The sequence below is a fragment of the Bufo bufo genome, chromosome 2 (assembly GCF_905171765.1).
Source record: "Bufo bufo chromosome 2, aBufBuf1.1, whole genome shotgun sequence".
Taxonomy (NCBI): Eukaryota; Metazoa; Chordata; class Amphibia; order Anura; family Bufonidae; genus Bufo; species Bufo bufo.
Genome location: NC_053390.1, coordinates 768,409,271 through 768,431,929, shown reverse-complemented (window position 1 = coordinate 768,431,929; position 22,659 = coordinate 768,409,271). Strand labels below are relative to the sequence as shown.

The following is a 22,659-nucleotide window of genomic DNA, read 5'->3' as shown; positions in this document are numbered from 1 at the left end:
GCCTAGTGAACTACAGAAAACAAAATGTGTGAGCTTCTTATGACTGTTCTAGTTGCTAGTGTGAAAACTGGAATACTTCCCAGATTTGTATGTGGACAGTAACAGAAAAAAATAAATAAAATATGTTCACATGATCTTGCGCTTCCCCCTTCCTTGGGGTCCTTCTTAACCCCTTAGGGACCCATGACGTACCGGTACGGCATGGTTCCCGAGTCCTTAAGGACCCATGACGTACCGGTACGTTATCTATAGTTACGATCACCGCTGCCCGGCGGGCAGTGATCGGAACACGGTGCCTGCTCAAATCATTGAGCAGGCACCACGGCTAAATGCGCGGGGGGGGTCACGTAACCCCTCCGTGTCGGCGATCGCCGCAAACCGCAGGTCAATTCAGACCTGCGGTTTTCGACTTTTACCTGGTGTGGCGGCTGTGGTCGGCGGTGCCATCGGGTCCCCATGGGGCTGTGGGGGGGACCCGATGGTATGGAAGGCAGCGCGATGCCTAAGGAAGGCATCGCGCTGCCTTCTGGTGAAGAGACTGTGAGATCCAGCCCCCTGGATCTCACAGGCCGGAAGCTGTATGAGTAATACACACAGTATTACTCATACAGCCAATGCATTCCAATACAGAAGTATTGGAATGCATTGTAAAGGATTAGACCCCCAAAAGTTCAAGTCCCAAAGTGGGACAAAAAATAAAGTGAAAAAAAAAGTTGAAAAAATAAAGTTTTCCCCCGCAAAAATTAAGTTTCAAGTAAAAATAAACAAAAACTTCATTTTCCCCAAATAAAGTTAAAAAAAATTGGTAAAAAATAGGGGGAAAAAAAAAGTATACATATTAGGTATCGCCGCGTCCGTATCGACCGGCTCTATAAACCTATTACATGACCTAACCCCTCAGATGAACACCGTAAAAAATAAAAACTGTGCTAAATAAACCATTTTTTGTCACCTTACATCACAAAAAGTAAGCAAGCGATCAAAAAGGCGTTTGCCCACCAAAATAGTGGCAAAAAAAACGTCATCTCATCCCGCAAAAATCATACCCTACCCAAGGTAATCGCCCAAAAACTGAAAAGATTATGGCTCTCAGACTATGGAAACACTAAAACATGATTTTTTTTTGCTTCAAAAAAGAAATCATTGTGTAAAACTTAGGCTACTTTCACACTAGCGTTCAGAGCGGATCCGTCTGATGTTTCATCAGACGGATCCGCTCCTATAATGCAGACGTTTGCATCCGTTCAGAACGGATCCGTCTGCATTATAACTTAGAAAAATTTCTAAGTGTGAAAGTAGCCTGAGCGGATCCGTTCAGACTTTACATTGAAAGTCAATGGGGGACGGATCCGCTTGAAGATTGAGCCATATGGTGTCATCTTTAAGCGGATCCGTCCCCATTGACTTCCATTGTAAGTCTGGACGGATCCGCTCGCCTCCGCACGGCCAGGCGGACACCCGAACGCTGCAAGCAGCGTTCAGGTGTCCGCTCACTGAGCGGAGGCTGAACGCCGCCAGACGGATGCATTCTCAGTGGATCCGCCTCAAATGAGAATGCATTAGGGCTGGACGGCTGCGTTCAGGACCGCTCGTGAGCCCCTTTAAACGGAGCTCACGAGCGGACACCTGAACGCAGGTGTGAAAGTAGCCTTACATAAATAAAAAAAGTATACATATTAGGTATCGCCGCATCCGTGACAACCTGGTCTATAAAAATATCACATGATCTAACCTGCCAGATGAATGTTGTAAATAACAAAAAATAAAAACGGTGCCAAAACAGCTATTTCTTGTTATCTTGCCTCACAAAAAGTGTAATATAGAGGAACCAAAAATCATATGTACCCTAAACTAGTACCAACAATACTGCCACCCTTTCCCCTAGTTTCTAAAATGGGGCCACTTTTTTGGAGTTTCTACTCTAGGGGTGCATCAGAGGGGGCTTCAAATGGGACATGGTGTAAAAAAAAAAAAACAGTCCAGCAAAATCTGCCTTCCAAAAACCGTATGGCATTCCTTTCCTTCTGCGCCCTGCCGTGTGCCCGTACAGTAGTTTTCGACCACATATGGGGTGTTTCTGTAAACTACAGAATCAGGGCCATAAATATTGAGTTTGGTTTGGCTGTTAACCCTTGCTTTGTAACTGGAAAAAAAATATTAAAATAGAAAATCTGCCAAAAAAGTGACATTTTGAAATTGTATCTCTATTTTCCATTAATTCTTGTGGAACACCTAAAGGGGTGTAGAACACCTTCAGGGGTGTAGTTTATAGAATGGGGTCTTTTTTGGGTGGTTTCTATTATGTAAGCCTCGCAAAGTGACTTCAGACCTGAACTGGTCCCTAAAAATTGGGTTTTTGAAAATTTCAGAAAAATTTCAAGATTTGCTTCTAAACTTCTAAGCCTTGTAACATCCCCAAATAATAAAATATCATTCCCAAAATGATCCAAACATGAAGTAGACATATGGGGAATGTAAAGTAATAACTATTTTTGGAGGCATTACTATGTATTATAGAAGTAGAGAAATTGAAACTTGGAAATTTGCAATTTTTTACAAATTTTTGGTAAATTTGGTATTTTTTTTATAAATAAAAAAGATTTTTTTTTTTACTTCATTTTATCAGTGTCATGAAGTACAATATGTGATGAAAAAACAATCTCAGAATGGCTTAGATAAGTCAAAGCGTTTTAAAGTTATCAGCACTTAAAGTGACACTGGTCAGATTTGCAAAAAATGGGCAAGTCCATAAGGTGAAATAGGGCCGAGTCCTTAAGGGGTTAATTCCTACAGTACTAGGATTACCTTCTTGACATAATTTGTTCAGCTCTGGGCAGTTTCGGAGCACTATTAAACATGAGATTTTGACTCCCTTTTTTATATACAGACATCTAATGAACGTCTATGGTTTTCCTGTACTGCTCTACCATTCCCTGTTATTATGTTGTATTTGATCTGTTAGCTCTATTTTTCATCTCTTTTGCTATGAGCCAATAAACATAAATTAGAATCTACTGCACTGCATGTCATTTCCATGTAAAGTCATTCGCATTTAAAATCTTTACCATCCTACCCCCATTGATTGCACTAAGCACTTTTCTTTATCACTTCATTTGCCACCTGCTATCTATTAGGCATGACAGCCCGGAGTATGTGAGGGAAGATTTAACTAGATCTATCTTCACTCACCGTTTCCCTCACTTCTTATTTTCTTCTTTGGGAACGATTACAGGGTAAATTCCCAACTTTCTAGGTGCATGAGAGGTTAATGTCGCCTATGCCATATAACCAGTTATATCCAATAATAATAATAATAATAATAATAATAATAAAAAAAGCCAGCAGAACGCTGAACATATTCATCACCGTGGATTATAAATTGACTGACATATGGTACAAAAAAAAGATTAAAGGATTAGTTAATTAAATCGCATGACTCAGATCTCTGCACCATCCGCACATACAGTGGTGTTGATCTATACCAGGACACATGCCAGTAATAGATAGAGGCAGTTTGGCTCAGTAGTTTCTTATTTTGACAGGAGAAATGCGGAGTTCTTACAGAAATGAGGAGGAATAAGTAGGCGCTCTTTAAATCACCCAGATGGTACATGCAATGTAAAGTATATACATGTTCAGAGTAAAAAGCCGGTCTAAGTAAATGTGCCCCGGTGTGTCTAAAGCTATTCACATCTTCATACAGCTGATCCAAATGGTGCCCAACGGACCCCACTGACTTATAATAGGATTCGTAAGGGTTCTGAAGAAGTTGTGGTAGTTTTGATGGCAAGAATAGTGATGTGATCTTGGATATTCTCACTATCAAAAGGTAATGGAAATGCCAAACGAGAGTCTGAAAGAAACGTCAAATGGCTGTGAGAATTTCGGCAGAATCATACTACTATCCAGAACATAAGAACTTAAAAAAAAAAAAAAAGCACCATATGGGTGGTTTCACACAAAACAGAAGTGGATTCAAAAGGAAAAAGGGATATAAAGGAAGGACTTATGCATACCCTTCATGCTGGATCCATTTCTGGCTTTGGCTCAAAAAACTGCATCAAAAAAATGCAGTGGGTGTTTTTCAAAAAATTGCTCTGTATTAAATTCATGGTCCTTTACAGAGAGGTTAAGGGCGGGATGCTGTCCTAATGCAGCCACGGGATCTGAAAAGGAAAGTTAGGTCCTAAATGAAAGCTTTAGGCCCAACAATTTCAGATTTTTCACATTTTAAGTGCCATAATATTGTATTAGTACATGGATATTTATTGTATCGGTTATTAGACTTACTGGAATTGTTCTTTTAATATATGATAATGGTTTATGATAAAGAATATCACAATGAATTGTACATGATTAGATACACAAACGAAGCACCACCACTAGGCATAATTACATGCCTTACATAAAAGTAAGCTACATAATACAAAAATCATTGTGCCATTATTACAATATACCTTCGTAAAGCCCCACAGGTTGATTCTACATAGAGGGTTTCTTAACAATTTCATTATTTGCTGGCGGAATTCACAGCACAGCTGTTTTTGGTATTAAAACATTGTGAATATGAAATACAGGTTTCATCAGAGATAAAAGACTGTAATGTAAATAAAGGCCAAGGTCGTAGGAAGTGCAGAGGTAACAGTTTCACGCCTTAGCCACAGAAGAAGACATCAGTATTACAGACACCTTGGAGCTTTGGGTTACTCCATGGAATAAAGACACGTAAACAGGCTTCATCAGGGTCAGATATCACTTGTGTTGATGTAGTGCTCTGGATCAGTGGTACTTTGAAGTCTGAACATTTGTGGACATTTGCCCCCGTTTCCCCTACTTTATTTCACTTTAAAGGGTTAACTTGCACTGACAAAGGCCTCATGCACACGACCGTAGTTCTGGTCCGCATCCGAACCGCAGTTTTTGCGGCTTGGGTGCGGACCCATTCACTTCAATGGGGCCGCAAAAGATGCGGACAGCACTCCGTGTGCTGTCCGCATCCGTTGCTCCGTTCCGTGGCCCCGCAAAAAAAATATAACATGTCCTATTCTTGTCCATTTTGCAGACAAGAATAGGCATTTCTACAATAAGCCGCCAGTTCTGTTCCTCAAATTGCAGAAGGCACACGGGCGGATTCAGTTTTTTGGAGATCTGCGGTTTGCGGACCGCATAAAACTGAACGGTCGTGTGCATGAGGCCTTATACTACTTTATCCTGTGTAACTGCATTTTATATGTTTGTTGTGATATGTATCCTGCTCTTTTGCACTGGTTTGCTCAGCACCGTGGAAATGGTTAATGAATACTGAAAGACTTTTGGGACTTTCTAGCTAATAATGAGAAGCTGGTAATTTTCCACAGTTATCATAAGGTTTGAAGAAGAGCCAGACTTGTTTACCACCAAAACGAGACAGTCTGACCTTTTGAATATCAGGTGCTGCTCTGTTATTATGTCTGAAAACCTGTTCTTGTCTGGAAAAACTGCTGTGTCATTGAGTATCAAAATAATAAAGTATTGAGGCACTCAGGTTCCGAGTTTGCAATTAAAGTATAGCTTTATTTCATATTATCTGCATCATCCATTTACCCAGTAGTACATATCAATAGCAGAGCATTTCTGACTGGACGTTTCGGTCACTATGGACCTTCATCAGCGGTCATGTTATCTGTAAGATGAGTGGAGGCTTTCTTAGGGCACTGGATACATGATCATGTATCCAGTGCCCTAAGAAAGCCTCCACTCATCTTACAGATAACATGACCGCTGATAAAGGTCCATAGTGACCGAAACGTCCAGTCAGAAATACTCTGCTATTGATATGTACTACTGGGCAAATGGATGATGCAGATAATATGAAATAAAGCTATACTTTAATTGCAAACTCGTAACCCGAGTGCCTCAATACTTTATTATTTGGATGACGGCCTAACAGCCCTTGACTGGCACCAGGGACATCTTTGAATTGAGTGCGGTTCCTCACTTTACCACAGAGTGCCATTGAGTATCATTGAAGCTCTAATGCAATTCTATGTGAGACGGAAAGTGTAACATTGTAGTTGTTTGTGCTGAGTTTCTCCACTCCACTCCTCCCACTGGAAGGTTCTTCTGTATGTTTTTTCACCTGAATTCCTCCAGTAAAGAAGCCCACTGGTTTACTGCAGACCCTGACTCTCTGGACTTATTTCCCATTGGGGTGCTCCATACTTTACCTCATCACTTCCGGAGAGCAGCAACGCGTGGTGACACGTCAACGTTGTCTGGGAGACCTAGTGTAGCGCTGGGGCCACCCCAAAACCGGCCACTGTATGGACAGACTTGCTGGCTTGTCTTTTTGTGACCAGTAGATATAATTAATATATTTGTTATACAAAGAAAGATCTGGAAGGAGCAACCAAAACAAAGTTGAAGTCTGTACCAAACATTTTGCCAGATTACCAGTCCAGGCCAAGGTCCAGCTGTTCCATGCCTTTCCCAGGTAAAGTATAAGGCTTATGCTTTTTAGCATCTATGGTCGTGAACAAGGACACAGACACAAGCCACAAAAATACATAGGTGCCATCATGGATGAATATGCAGTGAAAGCATACATAGTTATGTACTATGGTATAATCTAAAATTGTATTGTATTACAATTTTTATTGATGTGATATCAAAGGATGATGATCAGAAATCTTTAGTCATGAGCAAGTCCAATCAAATGAAAGCCCCTTAGATGTTCCTCTTGGCCTTAAAACAGGTTTCAGCTATTGACCTACTTTCCACAGAATTGTCAAAGGACCTCCAATAAACCATCTTCTAATTATCCCGCAAATTAATTCCACTAGCTTGAACTCCTTCTCATGAAAACATTCTATGAATGACAGTCAGTAAAAGTTGGGCTATATGTAATGTAACAAAACATTTTGTAATAGGAAAAACTTGAATGTAATGAAGTGGTGAATATTGTCTGCAGCTCATGCAAGAGGAAGGATGGATAACATGTCATCTTACACCGACCACTCCATCATGGCTAGACACATTCACGGTATACACTGTAAACTCCTGGCAGGCTTTGGACATTACTTATTCTATATTTGGCCTTTCGTGGATTAAATACCCATGTGTCCCTGTTTTCCCAGGACATGTTCTAATTGACTCTGTCCAAATATCTTTATCTCATAATTTCCCACAATCCTGACTCTAAAACACCCCAATAATTACATCAATAGGCCATGACAGGATTGTACAATGGTTCTATGAAAGTATGGGTTGGGATATGCAAACACTGTAACCTCTCCCTCTTTTGATCTGCCCCGTCTAGGTCTTAATCCTCATAGGGTACTCCATAGGGTGGTCTCAAACATTTAAGGAAAAATTCTGTGTTTTTGTAGTGTTTTTTCTTGCGTTTACTTAATAGTAATGAAATATAATATACTCTTTAAACTATGCTTTTTGTGGATTTTTTTTCTCACTTTTGGTGAGTATAGGCTTTTTTCAAAGCTCATAGGACTGTAAAAATACCTGAAAAATAGTATTTTACACAAATGAATGAATTAAGAAACCACCACTAAAAACACGTTAAAAAAAAAAAAAAAGGCATAAAATTCATGGGGCCACATTTATTATTTGAATATGCCACTTTTGTCGAGTGAGAAAGTCACAAACTCTGTGTTTGCAAGTTTTTCAAGGGGAGCCTTATCCCTCTCTTTAAAGGGGATGTCTCTCGCAAGTGGCATTTATCATGTAGAGAAAATTAACACAAGGCACTTACTAATGTATTGTGATTGTCCATATTGCCTCCTTTGCCGGCTGGATTCATTTTCCAATCACCTTATACACTGCTCTTTTCCATGGTTACGACCATGCTGCAATCCTTCAGTGGTGGTCGTGCTTGCACTATAGAGTGCAAGCACAGTCACCGCTGCTAGATTGTAGGGTGGTCGTAACCATGGAAATGAGCAGTGTATAATGTGATGGAAAAATAAATCCAGCCAGCAAAGGAGGCAATATGGACAATCCCATTAGTAAGTGCCTTGTATTAACTTTCTCTACATAATAAATTCCATCTGCTAAAATGAGACAAACCCTTTTGCCTCCATTTCAGAAGGACAGGAACAGGAACATAATCTTTCCATTCATGGACAGCAAGCAGAGATCTTGAATAGTAGGGGATTGAAACACAATGCATATTAGAACTTGCAAAACTTTTCATTGTACAGAATATCTGAAAGCCCCTTCGATGACCATTTTACCCACAACATGAGGTTGTTGTGGTCTTCGTGGACTAGAAAGCATCTCAGCTAGGACAGACATCATATAATAAACTATTCAAAATCAGTTTACTTAAGAAAAACATGTAAGAATTAACTCTTAACCCATAAAATAAATGGTGTAATGCAGTTTTAGAATTCAGTTTCCATGGTTTCATAAACTATAGCTCTGGTCTGGTAGAAGAACGCGGGGGAGCCGGGAGACAGAAATGAACAATGCCAGACGTTCTTCATTCACGCCGCAGTATTTACAGATGATTATTCTAAGTTATTATACTACGGAAAGATATAATTCATGTTCTTTTGAATTGTTCTGTGGGAAGAAAACACGGACAGTTGGCGGGGAGTCAGCGGTAATAAGTGCTGCAATAAATCACCGGGGTTTAAAGGGGGGGAAGACTTATGGTAGGAATGTACTCGGGGAACACTCATCAGGGGCATCTCTTTTAATATTGTCCACAAGTACCCGAATATCATATCATACCAATAGCAGTATTTTAAGGGATTATAGATTACACACTTTTATACGATCTCTCTTGTATTTCATTAATTGAATAGAATCAGAGGAAGCAAAATAAGGCTTGTTTCACACAAGCGCAGGTAGCAGCCTTCCGGAGATGTCTGGATCCGATATTGCTGGACGCTAACTGATACCTGCCGGGGAAGGAGTGTGATACCAAGCACATCCGCTCTACAATGTATGGCACTGTGCTTCGTAAGCTGCAAGATGGCCACGGCTATCACATGAGTGCTGGTGCCTTCTCAAATCGGCGGAGACCCTGGGTGTCGGACTCCCATCGATCAGATACTGATGACCTTTCCTGAGGATAGGTCACCAGTAATAAAATCCTGGAAGACTCCTTTAACTATAATGGGGACTGGCAGAGATCCACTCACAGCCCAGCAGACATGCCGAGACTTGACCAGACGAAAAAAACGGATCTCCGCCGGTCCCCATTATAGTTAATGGGGCCTTCAGGCAGCTGCTGTCAATGCCGGATCCAGACATCTCCGACAGGATGCTCCCTGCCTGAACAGCCTATCGGAGATGTCTAGCGCTAATGTGAAACTAGCTTTTTATTAAAATTTTGGGTAGTCTACTACAGGGTTCCTCAACTCCAGTCCTCAGGGCCCACTTGCCGGTCATGTTTTTAGGATTTCCTTAGTATTGAGCAGGTGATATAATTAGTGTCAGTGCATCAGGACTTACCACAGGCATTCATTCTGTGGGATATTCTCAGATCATGACTGGTAGGTGGGCCCTGAGGACTGGAGTTGAGGAACACTGGTCTACTTTACATTTTTGAGGGCCTACGGCCATGCAGATTAGAGGGAACTTCAGCCGAATCTGACGATTTTGGCAAGACCGGACGACCATATAATGTGTAATGTGGATGTAAGCCTGGATATATGATATACTACAATGACAGTAGCAGCAGCAACTGGGGATAGCCAGCAGAGCAAGTGCACGCAGGTGCTGGGTTCCAGTGGTGCTGCCAGTCCGGCCATTCTGCCTCAGCCAGGAAGCCAAAGCTTTACCCAAGGTGAAGGGAACGTCTAGCTATGACTCTAGACCAGGGGTCAGCTGTTGTAAAACTACAACTCTCAGCATGCACACTTTCAGAGTAGGTCTCTGAAGGCTGATAAAAGGGTTTGGAGCATTCTGGGATTTGTTTTTTAAATCAGATTTTTTTATTATTAAGCACAGTTTGAAAAATTGTATAAACAATAGGGTCTTCTTTATTACAAGTAATATTGTAACAAGATATAAAAATGATATACAGAGCCCTTAAGTAAGCCCCCACACCCCCACCCAATCCCACCTCCTAGCGAAGAGGTGGTCCGCCATTTGTAACAAAAGTATTCCACTTATCATCTGATAATGAACAAATCCATCATATGTAGGTCCCATCCAATCCATACCTAGTTACTCAGTCAGGGCCCCTCAATTATTCTCCAGCCCAACTTGTTCAGATTCCTGCCATTTCTAACTCCTACGCAAATACGGCTATCCAGTCACTCAGCCTGGTCTGCCCCCCACCAATGCAAGGTAAGTCTGGACAGGCCCAAGGGAAGAGGACCCGGCCCTGGCGGAGAGCCACTTATCCCATATTGCTGTCAATTTGGATTCACACTTCCTCTTTGCATACACCCCCCTTTCAAGACTGGGATTTGTAGTCGCCCAGCGGCTGGAGTGCTGAAGGTCGATGACCTAGCAGTATAACACGTAATCCCAAAAACAGAAGTCAAAATACTGTCTACAGCAGAGGGTCATCAACCTCCAGCATTCCAGCTGTTGTGGGACTACAACTCTTAACATGCTCCAATCACTTTTATCAGAGTTCCGAGAACAACTGGAGAATGTTGGATGCTGAGAGTTGTAGTTTTACAACAGCTGGAGGGTGATGACCCCCTGCTCTAGACAGTAATTTGACTTCAGTTTCAGAAAGAGCATGCGGCGCGTGCGTGGGATTATGTGTTATACTGTTATGTATGCACATGGGATCTACATGTGATACACGCGGTATTACGCCTTACCTATGGTTGTGTTGTCTCACTCTTACTGATATCGGTATATTGAGACATACAGGGGGACATTTATCATTTGAGATTGTTTTTAGTCTGATTTTGCATTGTGTTGTTTGCGCCAAATTTATGAAATAGTTCACAGTTTTCATGTATTTAGTGCAACTACATTGTGTTGTCTTAGTCTTAAAAAATACACCAGGAGGCTGCCTGGAGTAACTTGAGATTTTTTTTGTGACATTTCCAATTGTCACAGATAATAAATGTGCCATAATCCAGGTCTCATCTCACTTTTCTGCCTTCAACATAAAGTGGTGTGGCTCCTAAATGTCACAAAATTTGGCCAAATTTTGTAAAAAAACAAACAAGCAAATACCATGACGTACAACATTTTTCTGCCACAAAACTGACATATCCGGTTTGATAAATGTCCCTCATAATCTATATATTCCATGGGAACAGTGAGTATTAGCCTTTACAGTACAATCTGCCCATGAGGACAACCAATAATGATGGCAATATTCCCCGAATTCTGATCCAGATCACATAACTACAAGATCTGACAACCGTACAAAGGGGACATGTGGCATCTCAATAACGACACAAGCAACTAATGCACTTATGGACACACTTACCTTGAGGAAATGCATTTGGCTGCACAATATACAGGAACCCTTGCACTAACTGAAACAACAAGCCTATAGGTCCTGGCTCATGGTAGGCGTTGGTGTCATAACTTCCAGTGGGTACATATCCAAAATCCAATGGTGCAGTGTTGTAGGAGAGGGCTTTTTCGGAGACCGTACTTCCACAGAGCAGCAGCAATAGTATATAAAGCTTAAGAGCCATTGGGGTCACAACCACATCAGCCTTGGAGATGGTGGTGGGTTTCAGATACTACTAGCTTCTTTCACGGTAGGGTTCTTCAGAGCAGCTGATGTCCACAGTCCTGTGTCTGATCTGAACCTCTGCTCACTTGGAGGTAGGAAGGGATTTAGTACACAGGATTTTACAGGTCACTGCTGGGAAGAAGAGAAACAAAACCGTATTAACGTCCATAGATTAAGGAGGTAACTCTATAGCTGCCTTCCAGGATACTAAACTGGATGCAGACAATGGACATACTGAGATACAAGTAGATCCTATATCTTCTGCCAGATAAGCAGAGCAGAGTTCACCAGGTGTAATCCATGAGTCTTTCAAGAAAATAACCACCATCATTCCAGCACAAAAAGAATATTCTACCATGTTAAATGCTGCATCATTATTGGAGGTACTTACAAAAACATGTACTGTTAAATGCTGCAATTTTCATATACAGATGAAACTCGAAAAATTAGAATATCGTGCAAAAGTCCATTTATTTCAGTAATGCAAATTAAAAGGAATTGCAGTAATGCAGCTTAAAATTAGAATTTTGTGAAAAGGTTCAATATTCTAGGCTCAAAGTGTCACACTCTAGTCAGCTAATTAATCCATACCCCCTGAGCAAAGGGGACCTGAGATTGTGACTTTGGGGTTTCATAAGCTGTAAGCCATAATCATCCAAATTATAACAAATAAAGGCTTGAAATATTTTGCTTTGCATGTAATGAGTCTCATATGTTAGTTTCACCTTTTAAGTTGCATTACTGAAATAAATGAACTTTGCACGATATTCTAATTTTTCGAGTATCACCTGTAAGCCAGTAGATGTCACTGAAACAAAATATAGCCAAGTGTTGTTTTACAGCATGCTGCAAAATGAAATTCACCACTAAAAAGTTAATTAAAATGTGAACATAAAATGACATTTCATTGCTATAAAAAAAAAAAATTGTAATAAAATAATGAAATATGAATATATAACAGTATTATTTGGGAACATTTAGACATTGATACTTTATTTTCACAGGTTAACATACACCATTGCACTTATAGGGCTCACACTTAGGGCTCATGCACACGGCCGTCGCCTGGCCATGCCCGTATTGCAGCCCACAAACAGCGGGTCTGCAATACACGGGCACCGCCCTCATCACGGATGCGCAATCCGGAAGGTCCGGTGTGAAACGGAGGCACAGAACCCTGCAGAAGCACTATGGAGTGCTTCCGTTGGGATATCTCAATGGAACATGTTATATTTTTTTGCTGTTCAGACGGATCACGGACCCATTCAAGTTGAATTGGCCTGGATTCATCTGTGGAATCCGCACGGATGTTGCCCGTGCATTGGGGACCGCAAATTGAGGTCCCCAATACACGGAACGACCGACCAACGGCCATGTGCACGAGCCTTTAAACAAATACACCATCAAAGTAGTGCAAATGAAAGGTAGAGCTGTTAACCACAGCAATCAATTAGATTCCTACTTTCTATTTTCAGAAGCCCTTTGGAAAAAGAAAGGGGCAACAGAATTAGTTTATTTAGACCAGAAAATTCTCAACAATTCCCTTGTACTAAGTGATGAAATTCTATATTTACATGCTGTACATCCAGCTGTATGGATAATATATGAAAAATCGACATGCCCTTTGTGGGGATTCGCTCTGGTAGGCAGGTTAGCGGACTCAGTATAGAGGCAAAGGACCAGGTTGTAAATCGCTCTTCAGTGTTTATTCACACTTATAACACAACAGACACTTTTCAGGCTTGGTGCTTGTTCACACACAGAAAAATAAAATAAAGTTCACCTGGTATCCTGGGTGTCAGTTCACGCCTTGCTGAATGTTCAGCCTCAGAAAGTCCACTTGCAGGCTTTAAGGCAGCCTGCTCACCTGACACACAGTCTTCAGACCTCAGCACAGAGATCTCCAGAGCTCCACTGTCAGAGGGAGGTAATCCACACCACCCGACAGTGCTGGCTGTTTTTTATAAGCCTGCCAAGACCCGGCCTGGAACGTGGGGAGTAGTCACCCACCCAGCACTTTGACTACTCCCAGTAAGAGCCATCCCGGATCAGCTATACTAAATAGCTAGGTGTCAAACAGCAATTGCTGCTGACACATGAAAACTGTCTCTTACTCCACCGAGGAACCTCGGTGACACATACCTTCCGTCAACGACGGACCCTTGGGCCTTCCTACACCTTTTATATATCGTGTGTGTCCATAGCAAGTATCTATATAGACAGATAACAATGTAACTAATTATTTCCACTCCTTCTACAAAGAAGTATTTAATGGGTGTGAACACTACATATTATCCAGAGGCATAATATAAAGCTCCTAGCCCCAGTGCAAAACCTGTTTAAAAAAAAAAAAAAAAAAAGCCGACACCAACCACGTACCATTAATAATGCTGGTGTCTTCCTATGCAATAGAGGGGCATCAGCTCCTCCTAAGGATTTGGGTTGCGATGCTACCTCTGCACTTCCTACAGCTACACCCCGACTTTGTGTTATTTCCACTATATTTACACAGGGTACGCCTATAAAAATCTATAAAATTAAATATAACCTCCTATGCACATCCACAGACAAGTAATAAGGGAGGCAGTAGGAAATAGCGTAGGGCATGAAGCTTGAATCGGAATCCTTTGTATTAGAGATGACTCTGAAGAGATCAATTTAAAGCTCTTAGTAATTAAAAATCCACATGAAATAGTAAAACAGTACGTTCCTCTATTGATGCTCCCAGGGGTCAGCTGTGAAATGGGATAAGAGATGAAAGGTTGGGAAGCTGACTCTCCCAACATGAGATTATCCTGACAATAGCCCCCAGACACGAGAGAACTCTTTAGTTTCTGGAACCATTCACATGATAGTAATATATGTAAAGATACAGTAAGGTTATCTAGACCGCTGTGTATAGCAGAGGCGCCATTATATATTAAAATGGGTAATGTGTACCTTGTATAGCCAAAAAAAAGCAATGTCAATGGCCAATGCCATTATGCATGTCTGGGATCTTCATATTTGACTGCTGCACACTGGCTGAGTGCAGGCTAAATGAATTAACACATGTGGAATTATATACATAACAAACAAGTGTGAAACAACTGAAAATATGTCATATTCTAGGTTCTTCAAAGTAGCCACCTTTTGCTTTGATTACCGCTTTGCACACTCTTGATGAGCTTCAAGAGGTAGTCCCCTGAAATGGTCTTCCAACAGTCTTGAAGGAGTTCCCAGAGATGCTTAGCATTTGTTGGCCCTTTTGCCTTCACTCTGCGGTCCAGCTCACCCCAAACCATCTCGATTGGGTTCAGGTCCGGTGGCTGTGGAGGCCAGGTCATCTGGCGCAGCACCCCATCACTCTCCTTCATGGTCAAATAGCCCTTACTTTCAAAGTTTTCCCAATTTTTCGGCTGAATGACTGACCTTCATTTCTTAAAGTAATGATGGCCACTCGTTTTTCTTTACTTAGCTGCTTTTTTCTTGCCATAATACAAATTCTAACAGTCTATTCAGTAGGACTATCAGCTGTGTATCCACCTGACTTCTCCTCAACGCAACTGATGGTCCCAACCCCATTTATAAGGCAAGAAATCCCACTTATTAAACCTGACAGGGCACACCTGTGAAGTGAAAACCATTTCAGGGGACTACCTCTTGAAGCTCATCAAGAGAATGCCAAGAGTGTGCAAAGCAGTAATCAAAGCAAAAGGTGGCTACTTTGAAGAACCTAGAATATGACATATTTTCAGTTGTTTCACACTTGTTTGTTATGTATATAATTCCACATGTGTTAATTCATAGTTTTGATGCCTTCATAGTCATGAAAATAAAGAAAACTCTTTGAATGAGAAGGTGTGTCCAAACTTTTGGTCTGTACTGTATATCACCGTGTAGTTCATCTCCCAGTAGCTGTGTATGGGTAGCAGCAACGATGATGGGAGTAGTCCCTGAGTCTCTCTCTAAAGACTTTGTGACATTTTCTTCTAATTTACTCGTTCTGCAGTTCCCAGGCCACGGGGTGCAGATCTTAGATCCGGATAGCCAGTCTGTCTCATAGTGTGGTGGGTGCCAAAGGCAATAATCCTTTCTACAGCAGTAAAGTCTTTATGCCGTAAACAAGCGGCACCTTAGGCCTCTTTCACACGAACCATATGGATTGGCTCAGGATGCATTCAGCATGCTTTCAGTGAAACTTGCACCATTTCGCAAGCAAGTTCAATCAGTTTTGACTGCACTTGTGCTCAGTGTTTCAGTTTCTTCCGCGCGGGTGCAATCAGTTTTGATGCGTTTTTCAAGCACGTGAAAAAACAAAACAAAAGGTTTACAAACAATATCTCCTAGCAACCATCAGTGAAAAACGCTTGGCATCTGGATGTAATGCGTTTTTCACTGAAGCCCCATTCACTTCTATGGGACCAGGACTGTGTGAAAAATGCAGAATATAGAACATGCTGCGATTCTCACGCAACGCAGAAGTGATGCGTGAAAAACATGTGCACAGACCCATTGAAATGAATGGATCAAGATTCAGTGCGGGTGCTATGTGTTCACGTCACACATAGTACCTAAGCCAAGTTCGGTATTAATTAATTCAATAAAGTCACGCGCGACTTCACGAATAAGTTACTTCGGCTCATAAGAGCCCATACATTCTAATACTGTATGGAGACGGATCTCTGTACAGTGTTATTCCAAAGTTTTGAACGAAGCAACTTCAGATGAAGAATCCAAAGCTCGCTTCACTCAACACTAGTTATGACTAGTGTTGGGCGCGAATATTTGAATCACGAATATTAATCGCGAATATCGGAATTTTGAGAATTTGCGAATATAGTGCTATATATTCGTAATTTCGAATATTCTAGATTTTTTTTTCATCACTAACTTCCCTTCTCGCTTGTGGGCCAATGAGAAGGCTGCAATATCTTTGTCTGAGCTTAGCAACATCCCTAGCAACCAATAGGAAAGTTGCCTACCCCTTACTATATAAGGACCTCCCCAGCAGCCATTTTCTACAGTTTTTTAAAGTTCTGAAAGAGACAGCAGTGACATTGCCGTGCTCTGTGCTTCCATACTACATTAGATATATATAATATATATATATATAGATATATATATATATATATATATATATATATATATATATATATATATATAATGCAGATCTGCATATAAAGCCATTTTTAATGTTCTGCCGTGCCAACCATTTTCTCCAGTCTCAGCAAACTTCTAGCAGTTTGGAAAATGTAGCAAAAGTTACCCACGCTTGTATTTCGCACGCATTACGTGAATATTACATTCCCGATTTTTGACAATCAAGAAAATAATCTCGAATTCGCGAATATATGACGAATATTCGCCCAAATATTTGTGAAATATCGCGAATTCGAATATAGCCCCTGCAGCTCATCACTAGTTATGACCTCCAATTCCCCACTTAACATGCATGTCTGACCACCAGAAGTAGAAGCCCTGTGGGTTTGGCTTTCTTAGTCCACGCGGCTGATCACATATTCTATCCACATGTGTTCTATTCTGGATTGGCACAGTCATTTTGATATCAAGCTGACACCCACACAGCAAGATCTGTAAGACATTCTCGGCGGGCTGTATATACACAGTAGATTCCTTTAAAAGTGGCTTTAAAGTATTCTCTTTGCCGTCTCCCACGCGTTTTACATTTTAAAGACCTCCTGACATAAACATGAGGTCATCAGTCAATGCATGACATTCCCAAGTCTCCCTTCCTTAGCAATAAAAATGCTGAGTTGATGGCATGAGGTTAATCACTTACCAGCCGGCAATCATTAACAATCACTGATTTTAATTATAGACATTAATTGTTAATGAATTCAAATAAGCAAAGGACCGTGAGAACGAGAAACATAGGTAAGGCTTCTGGTAAGGCCTCTTTCCCACGGGCGTGTTCGCCCCGTTGCTGTATTGCAGACCGTATTTGCGGATCCGTAATACACGGGTGCCGTTCCGTGGGCATTCCACAACACGGATGCGAACCCATTCACTTCAATGGGTACGCAAATCCGGAGATGCGGAACGGAACCCAACGGAAGCACTACGGAGTGCTTCCGTGGGGCTTCGTCCCGTACTTCCGTTCCGCAAAAAGATGGGACATGTTCTATCTTTTTGCGGGACGGCCGGATCGCTGCGGCTGCCCCACGGACTGTGCTCGTGCATTGCGGCCCGCATTTTGCATGCCGCAACACGCCCGTGGGAAAGAGGCCTAAATGCAAGAAAAGGCGCAATGTCCACATGCAGAGGCGTATGGTCGGAGCCTGTACAGCAGCACACCCTAATGCCTTATTCACACAGTCAGTATTTGGTCAGTGATTTCAATCAGTGATTGCGAGTAGACTTGGGCGAATCAACCTTCAGATCAGAGATCTGAAGTCGATTCATTCAAATACCTCGATTTTAATACCCGTTTCTGTACAGCATTAAAAGGTATTGGCTCCGTGGAGCCAAAGTTCTTCTCGCCAAAAGTCGCGCAAGACTTCGGTGAATTCCTAATGTATTTATATCTGCGTATTTAAAAACAATTTAAAATAGTAATCTGAACTGGGCTTTGGTACTGGCTGGTGCCTCGGTACCGAAGCCCAGTTCGAAGGTCGATTCGCTCAAGCTTAATTGTGAGCCAAAACCAGGTGATGGTCAAAAACACAGAACAGGCGCAGATCTTTTCCTTATACCATATGTCTGTGGAGGCTCCAATCCTGGTTTCGGCTCGCAGTCACTGATGGAAATCACTGACAGAACACGGACTGTGTGAATGAGGCCTAATACAGAGCCAAATGACCTCAAGGCACTGGAGTACTGTGCTCGGTTGGCTTTTCGAGTAGAGTACCTCCATACATATGGTAACTGACGGAGCATGCCACCATTTTTTCGCATAGAATCTGACAGAAAAATCCTCCATGTTCCTCTGTATTGTATTTGGCGGTGTAAATGCTGCCAAACGCAATCTAGATACCCCTCACACTCATCAAGGTACACTATTTTACCCCTTCTTCATTGACTTCAGTGGAGAATGTTGCTAAAATACACTTCTAAGAAGTGACATGCCACTTCTGATGTGGTTTGGAAAAACAGTTGCTTAAAACCATGCACCCATGACCACTAGGGTGTGTGCAGTATTTCCCACTGCAATCCATGGGAAGACGTTGGCGGTGTTTTACAGTAGATGCACATGGCAGTGTAGTCTGCCTGCACGCGGCACTGTATTTTATGTGCATTTTCCATGCAGATTATCGTGCCGTCTTCTCTACGTTTCCGCAAGAAAATGTGTTATTTGCAGATTTTGTCTCGGATTTTGTCCCATATTTGCTCCAGATCTCACCTATTGCATTAGAAAAGGTGAAATTTGCAGTGAAAATCTGCACAAACAGTCCAAATCCGCACTGCAGCTCAATATCTGCGCCATATAGATGAGATTTTGAAATTCCATCCACCTAGCTGGTACTGTATTAGGACTCATCCACACGAACGTATTTTTTGTCCGTGTACGTTCCATCTTTTTTGTGGCCCTTATGCGGAACCATTTATGTCAATGGGGCCTCATAAAAAACTGAAATGACTCTGTGTGCATTCCGTTTCCGTATGTCCTATTCTTGTCCGTTTTGCTGACAAGGACAGGCATTGTTACAAAGGATCCGCAAAAAAATACGGATGTAACACGAATGTCACAACACTGTCATCCGTTTTTTTTTTTTTTTGCGGATCCATGTTTTGCAGACCGCAAAATACATACGGTCATTTTCTGCAACGATACCTCCAGGGAAAATCCACTAGTAGTATGAAAAGTGTTCATATACCCTCTGCCCAGAAATGCCTAAAAATTCAGAGGACAAGTCTGCTTCAGTTTTTGCCATGAAAGGCCTCATGCACACGACCGTTCAGTTTTTTGCGGTACACAAACCGTGGATCCGCAAAAACGGAAGCCGCCCGTGTGCCTTCTGCAATTTGCGGAACGGCCCATTGTAGAAATGCCTATTCTTGTCCGCATCTTTTGCGGCCCCATTGAAGGTAATGGGTCCGAACCCGAGCCGCAAAAAACTGAGGCCCGAACAACGGTCGTGTGCATGAGGCCAAAATGGCAGTGCATTTCACCCTCTCCATTGCAAAGGGTGAAAGCCGTGGAGGAGAACCGCAGCATACATCGAAATTCTGTAGATTTTAAATTCGCACCGCAGGTTAATTTCAACTGTCGTTTTCGTAGTGTGTGGATGATATTTCTTAAACTTTTAAGTGCACTGATACATTGTAGCAAACTATCATGATAGAATAGAGATTAGAGTTGCCATCCATAGCAGCTGATGTTTGGCTTGAGTGCAGCATTTCACAGCGGCACCAATTTACGGTGAAACTGCATACCGGTAGGGTTAACGACCGCACTTCACCCAAACAGCAACCGCTTACCTTGCGCCATAACCTGAAAAGAAGGAATTGTGAGGGGTGTCCCATTATCCATCAGGTAATAGGGCTAGTGTTTGCCATTTTACAAAAAAAAACTGTATAATTGGTTTAATTTGGTAATGAGTTTCTAGACAAATTAATCATTGCGACTTTGTGGCATAGGAAATGCGGAGTAGCATTTTTAGACAGTTCTTCAGGGTGCCTTCACATGTGGAATTCATAACGCTGATGTGAACCCGCCCTTAAAGATGCGCCAAATTGATCATAGGATTGTGCAGTTTTTTGCCATCTGTAAAGGTCCTTTTATAAAGATTGATAACCGGACCAACTATCCAGGATGAAGGTTTGTAGAAACACTCGCTCCCGATAATTGGCCTGTGTAAAAGGTACTGGCGATCACCCAATAAAGGAGCCAACGCTCATGCATTGGGTGATCATGTCATTCTGACATCATTGGGCGCAGGATTCGCTAATTTAGGATAGGCCGTGCACCTTGTCATAACTTAGGCTAACCTCCAGGCATTTTACGCCCTTTTTCAGATGTAAATGTTAGTAAATTTGCTGGGGCCAATGTTCTGGCCCCTATCACTCCGCCACCACTGTCAAGCATTGAATGTGGCGTAAAATCATCCGTACGACAAAATATTGTCGCACCGACATTTAAAAAGTCGCTTATCCTGATTATGACAAAAAATCACTGTACCAATCACATCCTCATACAATGTAGGCGATTGCTACATGGAAATGCAGTCCTCATCCCCACTGACGATCAGTTTGCAAATTGCAAAACCTTTAGGGCTTATGCATACGAATGTTTTTTTGCGTTCCATATACAGACCATATTTTGATTCCATATGCTGTCCGTATACGGAACCATTCATTTCAATGGGTCCGCAAAAGATGCGGACAGCACTCTGTGTGCTGTCCGCATCCGTTGCTCCGTTCCGTGACCCCGAAAAAATTATGAGATATGTCCTATTCTTGTCCGTTTTTCGGTCAAGAATAGGCATCTCTATAATGGGCCTCCTGTTCCATTCAGCAAATTGCGGAAGGCACACGGGCGGCATCCATTTTTTGCGGACCGCAAAAAACGGCACGGTCGTGTGCATGAGCCCTTAAGGCTTGGTTCACATCTCCATTATTAGATCCGACAGGCAGTGCAGGCACAGAACAGCCTGCCGGGTCTCATAGATCTGGTGTTCCCGGATCCTCTTCTTCACCGCCGGATCTCCAATTGACTGCAGTGAGATCTGGTGGTAATCCAGCCAAACAACACAGCCTAAGGCCCCATTCAGATGGCAATATGGCCGACGTGCCCGTGGCGCAGACTGCAAAACACAGGCACCAACTGTGTGAACTCCATGCTGCCGTGCAGACCCATTGACTTGAATGGGTCCACGATCCGCAACATACGGCAAAATATAGGACATGCCCTATTTTTTGTGGAGAGGAAGCACATGGGAATACACGGAAGCTGTTTGCGGTCCCCAACACGGGCATGGCAGCCATGTGGTCCTCTGAATGGGGCCTAACAGTGATAAAAACCGAAGCATGCACTACTTTGGTCTGTGATGTGGACCAATCACACCTAATCAACACCATGGGTCCGTGAAAACCATGGACTGCACACGGATGACGTCCATTTTCAGGCTGTTTTTCACTGATCCACTGCAAAGAAAATTGATCAAAATGTAAGAAAATAAAAGGTAGCAGTTTTTTGGCAAATACAAAACAGGATGTGTCTCAGTAAAGACACACTGGTGGTCATTTACTAAGACTGGCTTTTTTTACGCTGGTATTAGATTCCCCCCCCTATTCTGCAAATTTATGACGGGGTGGGCACCACAACATAAATTAGGTGACGCTGCTGCAGTCCGTGCTCCTGGCTGGAGTCGTTTTTTCGCCAACATTTACGCCTGTTTCCAGGCTTAAATTTTAGTACGTTTGTGCGGCCCCCACTGGCATTGGCAGCGCAACTATTTTACGACTAAAATAGTCACAATTCCCTTAATAAATGACCCCCACTGAGGGATATTTATCAAACTGGTGCAAAGGACTTGCCCATAGCAACCAATCAGATTCCACCTTTCATTTTCCAAAGGAGCTCTGAAAAATGAAAGGTGGAATCTGATTGGTTGCTATGGGCAACTAAGCCAGTTCTACTTTACACCAGTTTGATAAATTTCCCCCACTCAAACACATCGGTCCAATAATTTGTGTCTCCAGAATGGCCACAGATGTGTGAATTCGTCCTAACGTGCGATGTATGTCAGTATCAAATGCATTAGGAAAATCCAAGTACCGTACATCTACTGGAAGCTCCTGCTTACTACTTCATGCAAAGATCGTAAATTGGTTTGACATTTTCTTTCATAAAGCCACGCTGGTTACTGATGATCATCTACAACATATGGGAAATTCATAAAACTGCCTTTGTTGCCCGTAGCAACCAATCACAGCACAGCTTTCAAGTTGTATTCTGCTCTTGAAAAATGAAAGAAGCACAGTGATTGGTTGCCATGGGCAACCAAGACAGTTTTCCTCATAGTTTTAATAATTCTGCCCCAAATATGATCTCA

The 22,659-nt window shown here is 42.1% G+C and overlaps 1 protein-coding gene across 10 annotated transcripts in view; it reads right to left on the bottom strand.

Moving 5' to 3' along the window:
* Nucleotides 1-22,659, bottom strand: part of PROM1 (prominin 1) — a 206,394-nt gene that overhangs the window by 180,205 nt on the left and 3,530 nt on the right. For 8 of the 10 annotated variants that reach the window (XR_005776402.1, XR_005776403.1, XM_040419072.1 and 5 more), the window contains exon 2: nucleotides 11,408-11,794. Coding sequence is in view for 8 of the 10 variants with exons in the window: in XM_040419072.1 (XP_040275006.1) it covers nucleotides 11,408-11,621 (214 nt within the window). In the remaining 2 variants the exon portion in view is untranslated. The remainder of the gene's footprint in view (nucleotides 1-11,407; nucleotides 11,795-22,659) is intronic. The other 2 variants (XM_040419069.1, XM_040419068.1) reach the window with 1 other exon arrangement.